This window comes from Haliotis rubra, unplaced genomic scaffold (assembly GCF_003918875.1).
Source record: "Haliotis rubra isolate DU_JTF1 unplaced genomic scaffold, ASM391887v1 Scf73, whole genome shotgun sequence".
Lineage (NCBI taxonomy): Eukaryota > Metazoa > Mollusca > Gastropoda > Lepetellida > Haliotidae > Haliotis > Haliotis rubra.
The window spans coordinates 1985136-2009037 of record NW_025767446.1 but is presented as its reverse complement, the minus strand read 5'-3'; the positions used below and the strand labels follow the sequence as shown (position 1 = coordinate 2009037).

General features: G+C 40.6%; 1 protein-coding gene across 1 annotated transcript; it reads right to left on the bottom strand.

The window, feature by feature from the left end:
• Window positions 1-510: 510 nt before the first annotated feature.
• Window positions 511-18246, bottom strand: LOC124259605 (uncharacterized transporter slc-17.2-like). The gene is made up of 10 exons (XM_046693766.1): window positions 18203-18246; window positions 11778-11875; window positions 10954-11147; window positions 10168-10401; window positions 9344-9439; window positions 8667-8800; window positions 7868-8017; window positions 7219-7351; window positions 6674-6915; window positions 511-1718 (listed from the first exon to the last, which is right to left on the bottom strand). Exons 4-10 carry the CDS (start codon window positions 10310-10312, stop codon window positions 1506-1508), a joined length of 1113 nt encoding a protein of 370 aa, XP_046549722.1. The 5' UTR covers window positions 10313-10401; window positions 10954-11147; window positions 11778-11875; window positions 18203-18246; the 3' UTR covers window positions 511-1505.
• Between the last annotated feature and the right edge of the window lie 5656 nt (window positions 18247-23902).

Sequence of the window (23902 nt, the reverse complement as noted above, 5' to 3'; positions counted from 1 at the left end):
CTTTACGGCAATAATACACTAGTGTAATACCGCTAGACGTATAATGTCATAATGGTTTACAGTTATGACGTCACAATGCTCATACCTTTGTCACAATGGTATTAGACCTTGCTTGACTCCCGAAAAGGTGAGAGTCATCACACTGTAGGCAGTTTCCACCAATTTATGTTGGAGAGTAATAAACAGAATACTAAACTCGCTTCCATGAAATACCATTCTTATTAAACTCGTGAAAATCATTAACTCGTGTATTAAAAATGGTATTACACGGAAGGTCCTTTAGTATCCTCTATATATGTGATGATGTCTTTGACCTATCCCCACTCTTGATATGTGTGATAATAAACCTTCATTCTTCTCCGACTTCGATTATTTTCAGTTTTGTCGAATAAATGAATGAAAAATAACCCAAACACGTTCAAGTAGGGTTAGTATGTCTACATAAAGCGATATTATGAAAAAACTGAATACAATCTTCGATATTTAAGAATAATATACACGACCAGCAAGTCTGCATGCACGGACGTCAATTTATTCCTTTCTTGATACAAAACCAATATGTGACCGTGTGTTCGCTTCTGCATGAGGTGAATGACACACGCAGCTGATGTAGAAGTATACATACAAATGACAAAGAGTAACAACGACAATTTGGAACAACGGACAAAGGCAATAAGACAATTCTGAATGACAACAGCAGTGAAAATTGCGACTGGTAATTGGATGCTCATTCTTATGGAGGAAGATACGTATTTTATAATTGGAAGCATACATTCTCTCACTTCTCTCATTCTCTGTAAAGCACAAAAACTTATAAAACGTGTAACATTTACAATAAATCCTATTCGTCTATACTACAAAGACACTGAAAAACACATGCTATATCTATATCAAATAGTTTTGTAGATTCGATACTAACGAGAAATTAATATTTGCCATTACACTTCATATGATCGCTTATCAAAACGGAAAGGAAACATTGCAAAAAATGTATTTTTCTAAAGGCTGAGGCGATCTGAGAGGCAGATGATTTCCATCACATGCCAAAGAGGCGTTTATCTGGTAAACATATGTCAAGATCACTGGTACTTCTGCTAATGGTGCCAGGAAGCAGCAATCCTTGCACGTTTCACTCTGATTATGGTCCTGGTCCAATAACTCCGTATTGGTTTGAGGGTTGCAAGAAACAAGTGCTGCATCAGTTCTCGAGGTCTGTTAGATCGGCACCCACGAAATCCAGGAATCATACCCTTTTGTACGAGAATCAGTCACTGGTACTCTTAAAAAATATTAGGTCATCAGTTCATCACAATGAGAGTGCTGGTAGTTTCGATATCATGTCCGACGCCTCGTGTGCTTCAGATTAACGTCAGCTTCGTTTAGGTGTGTTAAAGTACTTATTAATATACACTTAAAGATAAAATTAATGAACATGTAATCCCTCCAAAGTGAACTTGTGATTCAAAGATGTTTAGTTTTGTGTTGGTCTTTCATTCATATTTCTTTCATATACGTGAATTGTCTAAGTCTTTTGGATGCTTTACCATCGAAACTGATATATTTTGATTTGGTTTTTCGATGAATATTACTTCCTGTGTTGATTGTGGTTTTGCCCATGGCTGCAGCTCACCGGAACCAAACAGGATAAAAACAAGGGCCGAAAGTCCTGCTATTGCAGCAGTGACGTAGAAAGCCAGTTGCCATTCCTGTCGGGTACCCTGAAAAGGAAACATCCCATGGTACTATTGAACATGTAAGCAAGTGAAAACCGGAATGCTCAGATGAGTTTTATTGTTTTCAGTATGGGTCTGTGTTGATGTTTCCACTATTCAGAAACATAATCTACATCTCATATGTGTAAAATCGGAATACTCAGATGGTAAATATGGATTTGGAACATGTTGAAAGAATTTGAGTAATAAAAATATGCATACACCTCTGTGACGTCTACGTGTCGTCAAAGAAAAGTGTTAGGCGTATGCATGATTGGGAGATTACACGCTGAAACAGAATTCATCAAAGTCTTTGATTGTGCCTTATACGTCACAATCTGAAAGAAGGAATTAGTAATACCCCGCCATATAACAGGAACATTGATAAGTGCGACGTTAAACAGCAAAAAATGAGAGAGAAAAGGACACTGCCGATTCGGGTTCCACGCATCATTAAATCTTCCCCACTGAATATATCTCAATTTTGATGATATGAGGACATAGAGTATTTATCACAAAAACACTTCAAAACTGGAACGTTCGAGTAATTGACCAAACAATTATTCACCAAATTTCTAGTGAACGCATTTCTTGAGGTAAACGCAAAATGTATCATGTCGACATTGGTATTGTGTTTGACAGACGACCTGATGACGAAACAACACTGGCAATATCTTTTCATTCCAGGCATCAGTGTGCCGATGACCTCGTTCGACTCCTTTTGTCATGCTCTGTAAGGGGCAAATACATGCGCAATGGACCAGAAATCATGATTTAGGGCTAATCATTCAACAAGACCAACACCTCGTTGTCCTTTTTTCTTGTCACAACATTGGATCTGTACGGAATGGAGTTAATTAACTTTCCTGGCTTCATTTCGAGATGAAATACAAAAACAGTTATTCATTCTGAACAACTCTTACTCGATGGAACCGCCCCCTTCACGATACACTGATCTGCGGCCGTCATTAAAACATAACCCATGTGATAGCACTAGAAGGATGTCAATGTTTGACAATGATCATTTTGGATAATATGCAGACACAAATTCATTATAGTAATCAATCACCATGCAACCAAGATCTGTAGACGACATAAGCTTTAACAAGAGCTTAGTTGTGTCAGCGTGTTTTCAGTATGTGTTCTGTGTTGAAGTGTCCACTATTCCCACAATCTACATTAAAGCTATACTTCCACTAGAAAGAGAGCAGGAGGTAACAAACCAAGGGCTTATTATTATGTTTTACAGATTAAAGATAGTATGCAGCAGAGAGGGTTCGGGTGATCCTGGCTGAGTCAGGCTGGTAAGGCTCATCATCAGCTCAGGGTCCTTGCCCCTCTACACCCAGCCCAGACAGCGAATGGGACTTCTCCCAGGAAACACTGCTTAGTCAAACCCACCAAGAACGTTTCGGAGAATATGAAGGCTCCCAAACACTGCAGCCGTCTGCATTACCCAGAGTGTCAGAAGGGCTGTGCTCCCGGTGGAGAACCCGGGCACTCTCCTGATCTGCGCCAAGAGTTCAGGAGGTACCAAACCAAGGGCACCGAGAACAATGGGGAGCCTGACGACAGTGTTCTTGGGATGCAAGCGAGACATTCAAAGGCGAGGTCCGCATATTTATCATGCTTTTCCTGAATCTTGCCAATCACACTGGTGTCAAAAGGGACAGAAATTTCAATGATATAAATAAATTCATTAGCTTTATCAAAAAGGACAAGATCAGGTTTGTTGGCAGGAATTCTTCTGAGGCTGTATATGGGCCTATTCCACAGAGGTTTGAAAGCATCATTTTCCATGACGCCCTGGACATGTTCAGGGTCGTACCATGGATGGACCTCGGAGTCAAAGCCACAGACATATCGGAGACGGTAGTAAAAGCAACGAGCCATGCCATCATGTCGTTTAAGATATGCTGTTTGTGCCAAAGAAGGGCATCCACCGACAAGATGTTGGAAGTCTCTGTAAAGTCATTACATAATCGACATTTCATATTGATATTTTCTTTAAGAATCACATTTAGGCGATTACGAGTGGGAAGTGACTGGTCCTGAGCAGCAAAAAGGAAGCCCTCGGTTTCACATTTAAGCCCAGCCGACTTCATCCAGGCGAAGGAGTCGATGGCATTGCTATTCTGTTCCACACACTGCATGTACACACGATGCAATGGCTCCTCAGAAAGCCTCACCACAATAGACCGACTCTGGGCAGACTTGGTGAAGGACTTCACCTGGTTTACTCCCATTGCTGTACCGTCCAGCAGTACATCACCATCAGCAAAATCAACCTCAAATTTCAGATTCTGTCCAACAACCTTGGCACGCTTAAAATATTTGTGGAATGCTTTGCTTTCATCATGAGTCTTCACATGCATCACCAGAGGATCATCCGATATATAAATATGTGCAAAAGTACACAAAAGAATTTTATCATGAAGTCCACATTAATCAAACCCCGACCTCGAGAATTGATTGGCATGTATAAACGGTTGAGAGAGGGACGAGGGTGGTGGGCTCTGTTATCAGACATGATCCTTCTGGTCAGGCGGTTAAGACTCTGAATGTCTTGTTTTGTTCAATCAACTACTCCAAAGGAATAGGAGAGGACTGGCACAGCAAAAGTATTGGTGGCCTTGACCTTGTTTTGAGCATTTAGCTCTGAGCTCTAGATATACTTTAAGCGAGATTTGTACTCGGCCCGAAGTTTGTCTTGAATTTGGGCATTCTGGAGCTTGTCTCGAACTTGCATTCCAAGATAGGTGTAGGCCTGATCTTCCCAGGATGCTCAATAACTCCCCACCCCCACCCCTGTAACGTGGCCGATCCACCATTAACTACCTTGCCACGTTTTACATGAAGAGTATTACATTTGTCGAGTCCAAATGTCATGCCAACATCATTAGAAAAGGACTCGACAAGGAGAACCTGTTCTTTCAAATTGGTATCTCCTTTGGCAAGGAGCTCGATGTCATCGATGTAAAGAAGATGAGTAAGTGGTGTTGGGGATCTGTGCTGAGGTGGTCGAGGATGGTATCCCTCCTCTCTGTTGAGCAGTAAGATCAAACAAAAAAGCAAAGGACTGAAGGAGTCCCCCTGGAAAATTCCCCTTCTGATTGGAATAGATTCCGAAGTCTGCACCTGCCCTTGCGAGTACATCTCAAGTTGAGTCGACCAGCAACTCATTAAAGACTTGAGTAAATCAAGTAGTCGCTCAGGGAGGTCAATACAACGAAGAGACTTCAGAATCCATTCATGAGGGACAGTGTCATATGCTTGTTTGTAGTCAATCCAGCACATGGAGAGGTTGCAGTGATATGTTATAGCCTCTTCCAAAGTCATTTTCTGTACAAGAAGTTGATCCTTGCACCCCCAACATCCCTTTCTCGCTCCCTTCTGCTCTCTATAAATTATATCATTAGCAGAGCAGTATGATGACACGAGGTTTGTCAAACACCCTGTGAATAATTTGCATTGTGTATTTAAACATGTGATAGGGCGGAAGTTTTTGGGATCAGTCAAGTTTCCTTTCTTGGGAAGGAGTATTGTGCGACCTTTGCAAGTCCACGGAGGAACATGCCCTGTGTCCACGAGAGTATTGAAGCAGTGAAGTAATGGTGTTTGGACACAGGGGAACAGTTTCCAGTACCTGTTTCGAATGCCATCAGGCCCTGGAGCTGTATTAGTTTTGGACTTTTTGATAACACTTCTCAGGCAGTCTGGTGAGATGTAGTAGACAAACGACCTAGTTACTTTCTCATGCATTGCATGGTCATGATCACGGACCCATGGAGCCTCAAGTTTACAGTCGCCGGGTACAGACCACAACTGTTTCCAGAACCTTTCATTGGCATCCATGGGAGGCCGCTTATCATGCTCACCATCACCGTTTATTTTAAGTTGCCTGTAGAAGTGTTTTTCATTATTTCTAAAAAGTTTATTCTGTTTGATGAATTTATTTTTCTTTTCCCATTTTCTCTTTCTTTCAGTCCAAACCTTTATTTTGGCCTTAAGGGAATCGACAATTTGGAGAAGTATTTTTCCTTTTGTTGTCTTATACTGACATTTTAATTTTCTCCAAATTGACTTTCGTCGTTTAGACATGGGACTCCCTTTTGATCTTAACTTCAGGCAAAGCTCTATCCAGGAAATGAATTTTCTAGATTCTGTTAATTTTACTTGAACCGATTTTTCTTTGGTGTATTGTTCATAGGACTGGATGTGTTTTCTTTGGAAACTGTGTGAAGTTTCTCCAAGGTTCGAGCGGCAGCATAGACACAACAATTCACTTCATGTAACGAACAGTCCGCAGAAAGTTTCATAGAAATAATATCATTTAATAAATTAATTTCATTTTGGGAAAAGATTCAGTTGTTTGTTTAATTGGCCTCCGTTCTTCTGAAGCTATGTCAGATATTTCATCATAAGTAGAATGAAACAAAATATACACAGGATTTTCGGAAAGATCTGTAACTGAGGAAGAGGAAGAGAAAGAGTGAGGTTCCGAAATTTCGGGGCCAATTGGCTCTACGCCGGAAGAGTTTCCACCAGGAAGAGGAGAGAGGTTAACGCGGACGTCCATCAGAAGTTTTTGGTCTGCTGCCACTTGAGCATTCTGCTCATGCAAACGGACACCAGTTGTGGGTTGAACTGGCTCACGGGGCATGAGATTTTTAAGCCGCCGGAATTGATCTCGGAGATTTTGCTCCGTCAGGAAAGCATACATGGGCATGGCATTGTCCCAATGCAGCTTGAGCGACTTGCCGTTTATGCGTGGATTATCAGGCCATCCTGTCGCTTTCGCACACTCTAGTAGTGTGGTTTTGAGATGGTTTGACCAAGATAATCTTGATCGGGTGCTGTGCCTTCCCCTTGGGGCAAGTCCCATCTCCAGTGTGGTTGGTTTGACTACTTATTATTATTATTATCGTTATTATTATTACACATGACTTAATGTGACTTACATTTGGGGTGAGCTCTGACACAACATACGGGGCTGCTACCCCTGGTAAGGAGCTGATGGCGTTGCCTATACCGGACAGCGTGCCGGCATACTGCAACGCGATGTCACCGTAGTTAATGACGTAGGAACTAAAGCCGAAGCCCATGAAGCCGAGTGTCAGACACATGAACGATACACCGAATACGACTTGGCCCTGCTCTGCCTGAGCCAAGATCACCATAAAGATCCCGGGAAATGCTGTACCTGGATGTAAAGTATGAAAATCAGAGCGTTAGCTGAACGTCACAGAGATTAGTACCGTTTTAAGTAAGAGGATGGTAAACATTGGATCGAAAATCCATTAATTCAACATGCATGTAATCAACGATATTGTAACAGCATATGGCCATGATTATGATTAAAATGTATAACAATACATATGAATGAAAACAAAATACATAATTTATGAAATCGATATGTTAGGGAAGAAGTTGAAAATGCACAAATAGACCACAATGCGTTGGGACAGAAATACAATGAAATATGCCAGTATCACTCTGTACCCACCTAGAACATTTACAATTTTCCTGGACACTCCAACACTGAAGATCTTCCTGGAGATAAAGAAGTCACATATGTGCCCACCAGCAAAAACGGTTACGCCCATACAGATTATTGGAAGCATTGAATATACACCGTTCTGGAAAGCAAAACGCATCAATAAAATGTCGAGTTAAAAGTCTCAAAGGAATGTGTGTGTGTGAGAGAGAGAGAGAGAGAGAGAGAGAGAGAGAGAGAGAGAGAGAGAGAGAGAGAGAGAGAGAGAGAGAGAGAGAGAGAGAGAGAGAGAGAGAGAGAGAGAGAGAGAGAGAGAGAGTCCGTGTGGATGGAAGCTTGAATGGATGGATGGATGCATGCATGTTGGACGGGAATGTGAGTTTGATCGCGGTTTGATCTGCCCAACTGACGCTATCGCCAAGTGACACACACACTACACTACAGTACAACGTGTTGCTAGTTCCTGAAAGTTATTTGCCCTCCTTGCAACATGTAACTTGGTACCTGATACAAAACAGCAACGAAAAATAGCATTATGTGGTTCAAAGATTTGACACATACCAATATGAAACAACACACAGGAAGCGAAGAACGGTATGTCGGTTTCAACAGAGCACATTGCAGGGGCAAAGAATGGAACTGTTACATTGCAACTCACAGCTTTGATGTCGAGCTTTAAGATCTCGTTGAAGTAAGTGGGCGCTTTAGTTAGCAGCATGTAGAGGACGAAGTTGGCGAGGAAATGGGTTGCGATGACGGCAAAGACGGGTCTGGAAGTGAACATCTTTCTCCATGGTGTTGTTCGAACCTAGAATCAACAATAGCATCTGGTTACAAACTGTAAGAATGTAGGTTTCTCGTGGTATATTAAATGTTAAATATTGATAACTTACATAGAGCAAAATAGAACATCTTAATACCCAACAGTATCCTTTCAATCTTCAAACCTTTGTGTGTATCCGTTACTGGAATGTGTTCACTGCCATTTGGACCAAAATCGCAAAAAGCATGACTTCAGTTACAGCTTTCAAGTCAAAGAGAACATTCGTTGCCTACGAATGTGTACTTTCAAATTTGCAGAAAATCGTTTCATATGCAGTGCAAGTTACAACAAAATGCCTAATGAATTTTGCTACCTTAATCAGAAAGTAGTAGCTATGGTTTGATTCCATCAATGTATGGCGTGTTTCTAAAGCTGTACCAAGTTCTATCTAATGCACAACATGATGAGTATGCCTTCTTTATAACAATGTTACATGCACATCCGGCTTAATGAACTTTAAGCCTGTTTCAGTCTCCACACTAAACAAACACTACTTTTACAGTCAAAAGCAGTGATATCATGGGTCACCTTATCTTTGGACAAGGCCATGACACAAGATGTATGAAATTGTTGATTAAATCTTCAAAGATTAAGCAATGCCTCAGACTTATGTATGTTTCAGTTTAGAACTCACTCTTTTCATGGACACCCGGTGTCTGAGACTTGCTTCAATGTATTCTACTTCCTCTGCCGATATACCCGGGGTTTGAGATGGGGTGTTTCGAGCAAAGAAAATCCACAGCATGCTCCATATTGCAGATACTCCACCTAGCGTACAAAATAGTACCACAATACTCTGACTTATAGAGTAACAATCGTATATCTCACGTTGGTGCAGATACATATCCAGAGAAAGATATTTGTGCAACGATTCTGTCATAAATACAGTACAGAAACATTACATACACAAAAACGGTATTTCAACATCGTTTAAGATAACGATTTTGAGAGCAAATAGTGATGCAATCGGATCAGAATTGTGTGAACAAAGTTTAAAAACACATCGATGACTTTCATACAAGGAAACTATAAATGCATTACTTGGCTGTCAGTCATGGGACAAGGGAAAACAGTAATTTATCGTCGGTTACTGTTGGGAGGTCTGTTGTTCAACCAAAACACGAGTAAACGTTTACCTGAATCATCGCCGATATATATACAAATTAGCAATTGCAGTCCCGTTTCAAACGCACCACGTGTGGATGTAAAGCCAATATGGCATGTTAGTATTAACATTAATTGTATTTGTTGCATAATGTTATTATTATTGTTCACTCATATCATGGAGTGACGTCCCACAAGGAAACTAACCAGTTATATAGAATACAAATGGCCATCCAAGGCTGACGTCATCGCCGCAAAGTATTCCACCAAGTGGAAACACGATGGCATTGCCTATGGTACACCCTGTAACATAGACAACATGATATTGGTACATATCCAAGACAATGGGTTTGTTTGCAATACATCTATATTGACATCGATAAAAATGTGTGCCCGGTTTATTGTGTCAGGCCCTATGAGAAATTTGACAGAGAGGATGAAAAACTGAACATGGTTGTTACGCATACATAATAATTGTGAAGTTCAGTTTGGGACGCAATTATATAACCTTTATCTATGACGTTGACTTTTTAGGGAAAACGTCATTCCAAAACTGGTAGTGGGATTTTGGTGGTTTGGTAGTTTGGTAGTTTGTTGTTCTGTTCTTGTAATATGGTTACTCAGAGTCTCTTTGAGATTCACATAGTTAAAGGAATGACGCCTAGGTCCTTCAGATTTCATTTCAACCAGATTTCTAATTTGTATAGCAATCTGTACATGTTTTAAAGATGATTTTATGTAAAATACGTTCCGGTCATAAAGTTTTTTTACAAATCAGCTTATGATATTCGTGCACACAAAATAGTTTCACGGTCATCAAATTTATCATTGAACTCGCCTAGAAGACTTATAGTTAAAAGTCGGCTGTATTCGCTCGGCGGTGCCCACTTGGACCAGAAAGTTGCCAAACTGGGGTAAATCACTGTCTGAAATAATCCATTGTCAAACATGATCAGTTTATGGTTCAAATTCTACATTTGATTGATCAATTTTGAATTATATTAAAGTATTGACAAAGATCTTCAACGTACCAGCAATGCTCCAAATAACAGCCTGGTGACCAGGAAGAGATAGTGATTTGTTCTTGCTGCTAATGGGGAGAGAAGGGTGACGACGGACGCACCTCCAACTCCCAGGCCAACAACCATCCGAGCACCGTACCTCTGGCTCAGCCATCCGGCGGGTATCTGGCCTGCCATGTAGCCCCAGAACATAGCACCAAGAAGCAGACCTTGAAGCTGTTTGGACCACCGGAACTCACCGCCCTATGAAAATGCTTAAGGTGATAATGGTCTTCTGTAACACACAGAAGATGAACTTAACAACAGCCCGTGATTGATAACAAGTGGCACATAATTGGGTGAGGTCAGGTGAAGAGTAAGAACAACAGATACCACGGGCCATGAATCCAATAAACGCGAGAGATTAAGTAGTAAAAACAATATGATTGGGTGCTAAGTGAGTATTTTGATAGCTATTGTATTGAGTACACATGTCCACAAATCGAATACGTTTCATAACAGTTTTGATTATATCCTGTTTGTGGCATAATGTTTAACTACTAGTAGTACTCATTGCTGTAGACTTTAATATGACATTGTCTTTAGTATGTATCCGAGAGACACCATCAATCTTCTGTTATTGCCTAATATATGCGCACTATAACTTATAACAATTTTGTTCCACAATTTTGACTTGGTTCAATATTCTCTTCTTTCAACACGGCATCGTGGGCGGTAACGTGTGTCACTGAATTTAATATCACTAACCCAGTTATCATATTTTATCATGCTCAACTGAGATACGTGGAATGATACCTCTTTCACCATGGTATCGTTTCTTGTGGTGTCATTGGACACTAACGCCTCAGTGTGGATCTCGTTGTACTGCGGCTCATGCTTCACCATGCACACTATGGCGATGCTGAGGTTGTACATGAGGATACCTTGTACAACAAAGGCAAGGCAGTACAGGATGGCCATCTGGTATCGCTTTGTGCGCCATATCGGAACTGAAAAGTGAAAAATCAATTTCCAAATTATTTGTACAACAACGCTATGTTCTAAATTAAATAAAAAATAGCGTAACTTAATAGTCAGGATATATGTGCAGAGTTCTGAAAACGACCTGAAACGCAGAATTGTATTCTAACGTTGCCGTGACTCCCAGGCCATGATACTCAAAATAAGAGATACACGTATACAGTTAAGTGTACATAGGATGGCTGGATGGTTTACATGGAAGATTGTACCATTTTATAATGGTATTGCAGAATATACATTGTTTTTATTAAGCATTAATTTGTTTACATTTAAACAATTCGTTAACTATTAGCCCATTGGTTTTTTTAACATGGTTTTGTATATGCGTTTTCCGATGATGTTTGAAGAAAGGACAGAGAAAAATGTAATGAAATTCATCGTCAGCATCAGACGTGTCGGAGAATTTACATAAATAAACGCTCATTAATAAATCCTTTGTTCAGCTGTGTGCAAGCCTCCATTACGCACAGTTAACGACCCAGTGACCAGTTATGCCTAATTACTGCTTATGGGACTGTGATATACCTACATCGCATTAAGCCCGAGTATGTCATGGTGACATCGGAAGTGTATTGAAAATTGAGGGTAATATAGCTTACCGTTTGGTTTCTGGATTTCTTCCTCCTTTGACGTCATTTCCCGTCAAAATCTTCTTTCGTTAATTCATTTATCCCGTACTGCAAATATTCTGTTTAATCTGAAATACATCATGTATATTAAACATTAATTTTGTACTGAATATGATCTTGGTCATGACTAATACTATTCAGATCTTTGCGAAGCCAAACTATTCGCAGACACTGAAAGTCAGTAAAATCACACACACACACACACACACACACACACACACACACACACACACACACACACACACGCACGCACGCACGCACACACACACACACACTCACACACACCATTGTTCATCATTAAAGCGACTGACATTTATAATCAACATATTTCGTTTTTTAAACTATGAACAATTATAGTAACTGTTGTAAGTGCAGTGGTAGGTATGTACAACAGACTGAGCAGGGCGAGGGAAGGGAAGTAACTCTCGTGTGAACTTGGAAAGTAAGAACGTGAATGTTACCAACAAGCTCAGAAAGAGCAACAGTAACATAACAATAAGAAACCCTTGAATATGAATTTATACTACAAATAGTCTCTTCTGTGTCTGCAAAAATACTGTTAACTTCTTATAGTATTCATATTCATAATGCCGATGTGACGTAAAACTTCATTTTAAAATTGAAATGTAATAATTGCAGACATTTGCAACTCATATCCACCATTCATCCATGCATCATTTTATACACCATGCACAGATACAAAAAGGACGTTTGTGATGTCTACTCCTTTTAAATTGTATAATCATTTTTAAACATATTGTATCATGATATGTTGGTCATCATTGACATAATTCCTCTGTGGCTGCCTATTTGTCAGCTCTGTCAGCTATATGCATCCTAAATATTTGTGGTGCTTACAAACATTGTAATATGTACAGGCTGACGAAATTCACTCGTTGCACACAAGACCCTCACAATCCCACCGAACGGAATTGCATACATCAAGCCTAACTGGCGATAATACGAGATTTGAACACATTTACAACGAAAATATGCTTCAAATTTGTAATTGTGAAAACGAACAAAATTTGGCAACACTTAAATTACCAATATGCAAAAGGTCTTCAAAACGACAACACACGACTTGAAATCAGCTGATCACACAGCCTTGCATGAATGGCCATTATCTGATTCACTGCGATATATGTAGTCATGGTAAACCCTGGTGTATCATGGAATCACGGAAAAATTGGATTATATTCTCTCTTCACTTTGATCATATGTCTTTGGAATTCCAAACATTTTCCCTTTTCTATCAAGATTATCGAAAAAACTTGGAATATCGTTTCGACTTTTTCTCGTTACTTCGACAATTGCCTTGCAATTTCAATTACACCGTTAAAGAATCGAAATCGTAGCGTCGATTATTTTCTCCTTCAAAAACCTTTAAAATAACCATTGTAATGAAAACATAAAAAAATGAATTTGAAAGAAATTTGAAATAAAGACCAAATGAATGAAGGAAAAAACCTCAGAATTACAAGTTGAATTTTTTTTATATCAGTGTGGCATAGGACGGCAAAGGTTACATTCAGAAGAAGAAATGGAAGAGTACAGAAAGTGGGTGTCCCTTAGTCCACACGTGCCTTCCAGATGCAGGAATAATGTCGAGCACGCGTGTGCCACGGTTGTAAAACGGGGTCGGTATTGACAAATAGATTAAATGATTAGTGAGCTAAAACTCTCAAGGAGAGTCCTGCTGACCGGGCTTGACCTGTGTTCCCCATACCAATAACAGAATGTCGGCCCGTCTCCGTTAGCGTTCGGTTACTGGGGTTACATGCATGAACCATTGCACCAGAGCTCAGACTACTACTCGTTGCTACTAGCCGGCATGGGAACAGTTGTGAATCTAGACACGTTTTCAATGCTACTTGAACACCCAAGTTAACACGATTGCAGCAGGATGGTACATTTTCGCAATTAATCAAAGGATGTTCAAATTTATGTTTCGAGATATTTATTTCCTCCTTCCACGATAAGTAAATGAATATGCTTTTTGTCAACGTACTTACCTTGGTTTTGCCTTGATTGGCTGTTTTCTTTTGTGAAAATATTATCACCTACGGTGGAACAGTCCCTGTCATTTCTTCATCAAAGTTAGAAACATTTGCAAAGACCAGAGACCATATATCGGCATATGGTCTCTGCATGGACAAACCTTTTCCTTATCAAATATCCGGATAGCGTTTGGTGACACTGAACAAAGAGCTTAGTATGCAAGCATATTCTGTATGATTCCAAAACTGCTGGAATTCAAAAGATACATCACAACGAAATATCGAAAAAGTATAGAAACATTGATCACTCACAACTGCAGATTCCATAATGCTTGCTTGATAACAACTAGCTTCAATTATCTGCCGAAACAGATTCAGTAGGGCGTAATTTAAGTGGAACTAGTCATGAACATATTTTGAATGGTACACTTCAAATAACAGATGACGCCATGTGTTCATAGAAAGGGGCATCTATCCTGCGTTACTGGTGCAATCCACCACTCCCAGTCAACAGCAAGCATCGGTTGCCTTATGTCATAGCTTCTGACAGATACACCTAAATTCCACGTCAGCTGTAAACAATCGAGTCTGGAACAGACAATCCAGGGATCAGCTTCAGGATCAATGATCCCGTTCATTCCGGTACAACGCCCAGTTGTCAATCATTTGGACCCAGCAAGTACCACTGCTTAAGGGGGAATGAGTTCGAAACTTGGCAACCTGCTGACCAGAAACGTGTCATATTTGAATATAAATATCCACCTTAACCTTTCTGGAATGTCTTGACCGAGTACAAGAATGGGTTAATGGTACATTGTATCATGTTCATGACCAGACTGAATTCAGTGAATGCACGTGCATTGTAAATACATGTATAACTACAGTATAATAGCGGTATAGTATAAACATCTGGACAAAGAGAGGCCCAGCGAGAGGGATGAAAATCATGATGCAGATTAGGATAAGACACACTCACGTTGCAGAAACCTTCTCTTAGTCTTGGCTCCAAGTTGTAAACTTGCGTTACAGTTAAACTTGTCTGACATTAATGAGACAAAGAACGACTGATAGACGAAACTCTGTCTCGCGAGCAGACTCCGTTCTTTCGTCAGTACTTCACCATACGCCAATGTGTCGTTTCACGGTGTCCAGTATAAATATGTCCCGGTAAAACCTCACCCCAAATACATATGTAGCTTCGTGTCAGATGCCGGTGTCACGGCATAAGTCCGCCCTCCGTACAAATTGGTCCGGGATATTGTTTTGCACACGTGGCAACACCCAAGACCTACAGCCCACGCTTGTCCATACAGACTAATCACTGCTGATATTATTCATGTGTTCGCCGCTCAGACTGATGTCTGTAGAAAATATGATGATATGACACAAGAACACTTTTTATCCTTTTCTACCAAGTATAACGCTTTCTCAGTAATCACTAGATAAATCGGAACAAACTACGTTGAAACGTTATTAGGAAGACCAAAAATGTGTTTCCATGTTCATTCAGATACCAAATTCTTATTTATGAGATTTGAAATCTATTCACGTCTTCTGATTATGTTCAGTCAGAAAAACACGGCTCAGATGAAGATAGAAATTGACTGCTTACCGATAAGAAGACTGAGCACACACATTCCTTTTAATGTATGCTGTTACCCCGCAGTTACCCCTTGTGTTACCGTCGGGGTTTGTCATTGTCACAAATAACATGAACCCAAGCAAGCGTGCAAAACACCTACGCAGCTTGAATAAAAATAAGCTTAAAAGCTAATTAGAACAGGGTTACAACGTTCAAAGCCTTTCTGTATCATTCAAACACTCAGTACTAGCAAGTGGAGGACATGTGTGATTTACATTTATGTAATTGTGACCTGGTCCAGTAGTTTTGCATGTATCATTATGCAATGTCGACAAGAACGTGATGAACCCATTAGGAATGAGGGCGGTGGGGTAGCCTAGTGGTTAAAGCGTTCACTCGTCACGCCGAAGACCCGGGTTCGATTCCCCACGTGGGTACAATGTGTGAAACCCATTTCTTGTGTCCCCCGCCTTGATATTGCTGGAATATTGCTAAAAGCGTCGAAAAAACCATACTCACTCACTAGGAATGACCGTTTAGGTTTCGACTGCTGGGATAGAATCCATCCACCTGTTTGCGAATGTCTGAAGCCATCACTATATAATTGTTGTTGTGTTTTAAAATGGTATAATAAAGAGTAAACAAAAAGCCCGATGTTTTAAAAAGATGAAAAGAATTTAGATGCTGGTCAAGGCGGTATTTGTAACATTTAATTTAAAAACAGTCAGCAAGACGTTGTATAATGTAGCGCCATACATTTGCAGAATCCCCTTACGCTTAGATTAACTCCTATACTGAGACATATGCGTACGGACGTCTTAGAGCTACTATTACTCTGTGAAAACATTGTGAAAAACAGGTGTCGGTAACGCCATTGTCGAACAATGTTCAGGTAGGCAAAAACACATACTCTGTCATCATATTTCATGGTGTCAATCACTGGATTGTCTGGTCCAGACTCGATTGTTTACAGACCGTGTTGTACACGTGTCTTACTGCTGAATGTGGCGTCAAACAAACACATACTGATATTAAAGAGGCATCGTTCAGTTAACTTGCAGCTTTTTATTCATCATAGACAAAGTAATAAAAAAAATGTACTCTCTCTCTATATAAAAAATATGTATGTATGTATGTATGTATGTATGTATGTATGTATGTATGTATGTATGTATGTATGTATGTATGTATGTATGTATGTATGTATGTATGTATGTATGTATGTATGTATGTATGTGTATATATATATATATATATATATATATAATGATATTAATTTTAGATCTTGATATAACTTGCTTTGGTGATTTGGTGCGAGATGAAGTGAATTGATATTCTGATATTTCCATTTTTCATATATTTCACTGTGTTTAAACAACAACTTTAACATAATTTTTTTTTAAACAAATACATTAATACATAAATATAAAAAATACCTTCAAACTGACCACCCTTCTGTGAATCAGATGACCTCAACGAGGTTGTCATGGCGAGCGACATCTAATTCATTGCCAGGATAGTTTGGCATTATGTTGATTGAATCATGCGCCTCAAACGGCATTCCGTAATCCCGAAACAATGCTAATCGGCCACAGTGAGGCAAGAGGGCAATTACACACAACTAAAAATACACCCCCTGTAGGGTCGATACCGTAGGGTCAAAGGTTCACGTGTTAAGCGGCCAATGCCGATAATATTTCTGCATAAACTTATGCTTATGTCAGCAAAAGTATGACCGGTCATAGATTTGTGCAACATCTGTCATCTGCAGAACAGCATATGCCGCACATGTACATAAATGTTCCGGCAAGTACAAATGGTTGATACTCAATACCTACAAATACAGTAAGTGTGATTTAGAACGTAAACGCTAATCAAACCGAGCAGATACGAATGTTATTAATATAGGATATTTATATAGCGCACATATCCACGCAACTAGTGCATGCTCAAGGCGCTGGTACTTTTTCCCTCGATCGCTGGATGTCAATCTCAACGGCACATCGTATTGTCAATCTCAACTCCCTGGGGAGTATACAACTCTTGCAGCCACTAGGCGCACCGAGTTATTGTGGCTTTCCCACCCTAACGAGGAACCCATTCACAGCTGGGTGGACTGGGACACATAGTCACAGTACTTTGTCCATGTTCACAGCACGTTGCTGTACCCGCAACTAGGTGTTTGCACGTATTCATGTGGCCATCATCTGGTCATTTACCAACGGATTAAGTGCACAGGATTGTGTACTGTACACTATGGGTTGTGACAACACTGAAGTCTGCACACAAAGTTGACTCCAAGGTTTTTACACCCGGTCACAGGTGGGCTCGATCTCGACACCTCAACCTCGCTGGATCACTAGCCTGGCGCCTTAGCCAGCTCGCTCGCAAAACATATATGAATTTGTGCGTCAAATCTATTAATGAGCGTGAACAGAAACATGCCGTGTACTTGTATGAGCACAAGAGTACTACGATGAACACAGAACTGTGTAACTACACATTTACACAGAGGATATACTTCGAATTTCACTTGAGAGCCTGTTTCTGTAAAACACTTTATAGTCTCCTCAATGGTAACCTTTTGTTCAATACAAGGGCGTATAAGCCAGCAGTTCATATTAATGTATGAACAAGCAATGTCAAGATAACTTATGAGGTTTACAGACACAACGGGTCAACATTGCAGCTAGTGCACACGTGTGTGTAAACGGACACGCCTGAGACAACGAACACCAACTGTATGGAACATGTCAAAGACTGATGAATAGATTGCATAATCAGTTGTTCACGGTGTACATTCAGCAACTTACGTGTGATCGAGATGAACCTTGTCTTCGTTATTGAGCGTTTCCTGAGTTAAACGTATGACCTTGGTCGGAGCGAAAGGCGATCCAGGGTTGCTATAGTCCATATCTAAATACACAATATGTGCATGGACACGTGGAAATGAAACCACACACCATTTGATAAACTGTTTCATGTTAGGCACATACCGGGAAATGAATATTTTCTTGGTGAGGTGAGAAGATCCATTGGCGTAAGTCAATAAGCGTATTAAAAGGAAATGAGTCATTGATGTTACGTATTGTGGTGTTGAAATCATATTCTACATATTATTGAAGACAGCTGGCGTCTCTGTCTGCGTCCCTTTATTACACCACGATTCACCATTTCATCACAGTACACACCTTGTGTGAAATATACTTCATGTATATGTCAGCTCGCCCCAAGTGTCGATCGATGCTCAATCTGTTTTTGACTCGATTATTTACAGACTGCCGTCATAAAGCCGGAACATTGTTAAGTACAACCCACATTCGTTTGCCCACTCACCAAACTCGGTTCCCAAATTCTCACTCGCTTTTCTTTATGCCAAGATTTAACGTAACTTAAGTCTTAACTCTCAGACATCAAGATTTCCGTGCGTGGTCAGCTATTTGCCAACTGCTCACAGCGAGTCTCACAGTCATTTGCAGTCACCTGATTCATGGTCTGTGTACACATAAATGTGTCAGTTGATTGATATTCGCACCAGTGGATTATCTCCCCCTGAAATTGATTATCTTCTGCAAACCCTAGTCAAAGAAAACCAAACGCAATATGATTATTTACGTCATCCCTTTTGGACTCATTCAAATAATGAACACAGAAATAGCAAGACTAAAGCAATAAAATAAATTATTTATCAAATTCACATAAATGAAATAGAAATGATAGACACTACATTATTAACCTATTCATACATGGACAGAAAATTATTATTTAACGAATCTGCAGCATTTATTGTATTTACTGCAGTTCAAGAGAGCATCTAGTTAAAAAGCTAGGGCATTAAGGAGCTTCAAATCAAATATTAGAAATAACAAAATTAATATTTCCGTTCTGCTCATTAGGAAAACTATTTCAGGAACTATTCACTTATAAGGGCCGTTGGGTAGCCTACTGGTTAAAGCGTTCAAAGACCCGGGTTCGATTCCCAACATGGGTACAATGTGTGAAGCCCATTTCTGGTGTCCCCCGCGTGATATTGCTGGAATATTGCAAAAGGCGGCGTAAAACTAAACTCACTCACTTACTTAATCACTATTACCTCACGAAGGGGACATATTGCACCTGCTCTTTTTATCGTGCACGCGTCATTTGGCTGTTTCTTTTCTTCTTTGATAGGCATTGGAAGTAGGAGCACTAAGGAAGCATACCAAAATATGAATGAACAACTTCTCTATAACAATTAGAGCGACGTCATCGTTTCTTATCAGTTAGTTCGGTCACTGTCTCATTGGGAATGTCTACTTCCCAGGAATGTGGACATCACAACAAGCAAAATGGCACAACAGTTTCCTTTTAAATATTTTGGCCCGCAACAACCAATGCCAAATTTTCATCTCGCAAAATCCATTCTGATTCAACACTGCAGGTGACGATAAACCCATACGATCTGCTCTCTGGGGGAACCACTCGAAGCCACTCGTGGCTTCGTCTGTATCCGTCCAAAACGTGGGATCCGTGGCAACAGTTGCACTCGGAACACATACATTTCTCTGTTGATAGTGAAAACGTTTACTGGATAACATTAATGCTTTCCCTAACGCCGCACTCAGCAATATCCAGGGTATATGGAGACTTATTGGATAACAATGCATATATGCGTTATTTGTTTTAAAGAGTTCCTATGTTAACTGCTGTGTTTCAAACTCATTTCTAAATTATAATGTCCCAAAATGTCGTTTGTTTTAAGAAATTGCTATGTAAATGCACATCTAAGTTAGATTAAGCATCCCCACAGACACAGACACAGACACAAACACAAACACAAACACAAACACAAACACAAACACAAACACAAACACAAACACAGACACAGACACATTCAGAACATCCCCAAAAGAGTATATTCTTACTCAGTAGGTGTAAATTTAAACCTAAGCAGTACGTTAAACAAAAATGATTATAACTGAAGTGAGTTATGGAGTTTATAATAATTTCTAATTATTTTCTTAAACATTTATTACTAAGTCTTGTAAGCGTAAAGAAACCTGAAAGTAAACAATGTGTATAATGTACAGAATCTAGACTTTCCGTATTATAAATTCTTTCGGGTTATTTGTCTGAACAAACACATTGAACAACAAATGAAGTATTCATTACTCGTACATGGGGTATATCGTGTGTCTCGTGAATATGATGCAGCCCTCATGATGTGACTTGGAAATTGCTGCTCCCCTCGTGAAAACATCTTCCACGATTAGGGATAGATCATATTTCACTAGACACGTGAAATATCATCTGTGCACACATCTTGCATAGAGATGACTGACCTTTGCGAAACACAGATTGTGTGGGAAAGATATATGCAGATTTATTCAGTGAGAGTGTTCTCTCATTTATCCAGAATATTTACATCGTTCAACCAGCACATACAAACATACAACTGATAGACACCATGCATATTTCAACCTGCTCTTTATTATCACTTTCTATGATAGGTTATTCCATGGAATCAAGGATATAACGTGCTACCCCATTGCGAAAAGTAAATGTTCCTGCTTTGACTAAGCACACAATTCTGTTCATTTTAATGTACGAAAGCACACAGACACACAGACAGACAGAGAGAGAGAGAGAGAGAGAGAGAGAGAGAGACACACACACACACACACACACACGCACACTATAAGCACACATTAAATACAGAAATTAATAATACGAGAAATATCATTTGTCTCAGATCAAATTGCCACGTCATACGGGAACAGTTTACTTTCTTTCTTTAGCAGGGCCCACTGTTGTTGTTCTGCGCCGTGACATTGCTGGAACATTGCTAATGCTAGGGGTACACTATGTTCCCGGCGGCCACGGCAGCCCCGTTTCCCCGAAACGTAGTGCGCCGTGGAATTTTGGCCATCTTTTTCCTCCAAAGTCAAGTTTTGTTAGGTCCTGCTAAGTTTTCTCACGGTCTATCACGGTATCCGTGATGGGCCGTGGAGAAAAACGGGAAGCTCAAAGTCCCGGAAGCTCAAAGGCGCACTACATTTCCTCCCGGCCTGTCGCTTCTCGTGGGTTCCCTCACGTTTCTCACGTTTTGATCAAGGTTTTGCGCGTTCTGTCAAAACTTTCCAGGGATGAAACGTGGACACCGGCCAGCTGTGGAGCACGTCTGTGCCCATGGCATAAAAATAAGGACTCCCAAGCAATAGCAGCCATTGTATCCTGAGAGCAGCATGAACCCCAGAAGAACATTTTGTTTGTATCTTTGTTGGGGGCATACACTGAGTCCTTGCGTCAGCAAGAAAGCCAGTATCAGCTGCAGAGGGAAATGCCAGAGAACGCAACGTGTCGTATCTCGCCGGCCATATAAACGTCACACGCCTGGATGCGCCATGAGACAACGGCCGAATCGGCTACCATACAACCTAGCTTGCCGTGAGAACCAGGACAATACGGGCAGCAAGGATGAAACAACCGTGACAAAAACAAACGTGGCCGAACGTGACAGAACTTGAAAGGACGCAGGGGAATACACATGCCTCCAGTCAAACTACTGACCCACTGTATTACAAGTTTTGTAATGGCGTATTACGTGCTGTCACGTTTTGGTGCGTTCTCCCCGTTTCACTACGGCCTACTAGGTTTCCCATTAGTACCTTGACTGCCGTGGCACATACAGTTTGAAAATCTGGCACGGCATCCACGGCAATTACAGACTGTCACGTTTGCTCATTCAGCCCCCTGTCTCACGTCACGCCCGTTTTGTCCCCGTTTCACGACGTTTCGGCGAAGCGGCGGTTGCTGTTTGGCGCCTGGAACATTGTGCATTGTGTAGCCCTAGCATAAAGGCGGCGCAAACCTAAACTCCCTCACTCACTCTTAAACGGGAAACTGAAAAACATGTTATAAGGGAAACAATCCTTACTAAAACGTGTCCAAAATGGCAGAAGTTGTAGTAGACTGGAGTTCAAGAACTCTAAATGATAGGAACTATATGGTCACTGTCCAGCTGACTAACATTTTAAAGCAGTATGTTTATAGGAACGGTTTGTGATGATAAACTAAACGAATAAATATACAATAAAGTGGACTAAAAGTTAACTCGTATGAACCTTGCGATGACAAAGATCCTTAAAAATCCGGGCTTGAATTAAAGCTGAGCAACTGACGCTTGTCGGAAGAGGTTGTCCGCCATGACACATTCCATCGTGTCCCACTTCGTAGATCGATTCTATTGATGGTTAATCATTGGATTGTCTTGCCCAAACTCGAGTATTCACAGACCACCCTCGTGTAGCTGCAATGCTGCTGAGAGTGACGTGAAACAACAAACAAACCAACAAAACAGGATCATATACATACATCGCGTGAGGAATGAACACAATATATTATTTAGCTAATTATTTTAATGTGTATTCATAATAAAATAAACAACATCAAACACTCTTAATACATGGCACTAAACTGCTGTCGCACGCATTCACGTGATAACCCTTGTTTATGATAATCGGTAATTAATGTATGTAACGACCCAAGTAAAACCTCTTTTGGCAAAACCCTTGACTGGTTTCTTCAACAGCTACTGATCTTCACTAAGCCCGTGTTGTTCCCACGTGTATCCGCCAGTGGTAATATTTCCACCTTACCAGAATTACAATACTAGCCCAGGCGGTGGGGTAGTCTAGTGGTTAGAGCGCTCGCTCTTCACGCTGAAGACCCGGGTTCCATTCCCACATGGGTACAATGTGTGAAGCCCATTTCTGGTGTTCCCCGCCGTGATATTGCTGGATTATTGCTAAAAGCAGCCTAAAGCTAATCTGACTACAATACTAGCCATGTCACTTGTGACATTCGTTTGCGATACAGATTTTAAGGTTGTTTCATGAGCAATCTTTGAATTCAGTGTTGCAAACCAAGCCAAACTTTCATGTTTTTCTGGCTTAAACAGGAAACTTTAGCGAGCAGAAGACGCCAGTTCTCTTTAGAACAATACAGATTAATCTGTCCTTTAAAGAAGTATGATAAGACTGGTGCGGAGGCAAGAATAGAGCCATGCATTACCAATTGCTGAATAAACGAGTGACAAAATCACTAATAATGTATTCTTAATTCATGCTCCTGAGCACGTTACTATAATCGTCTGCAGTGAAGAGAAATCAAGCGTATGCCGATTGTGTATTCAAGTGTACACATTCACCCACCAACGCACACACACATGCAGGCACACACACACACACACACGTTACGGTATCGTGGCATGTTCGGTGTTGCGTGTGGTGTGCGGTGTTTCGTGTGGTGTAGTGTGGTGTGCGGTGTTTCGTATGGTGTGGTGTGCGGCGTTTCCTGTGGTGTAATGTGGTGTGCGGTGTTTCCTGTGATGTAGTGTGGTGTGCAGTGATTCCTGTGGTGTGGTGTGCGGTGTTTCCTGTGGTGTTATGTGATGTGCGGTGTTTCCTGTGGTGTAGTGTGGTGTGTGGCGTTTCCTGTGGTGAAGCGTGGTGTGCGGTGTTTCCTGTGGTGTA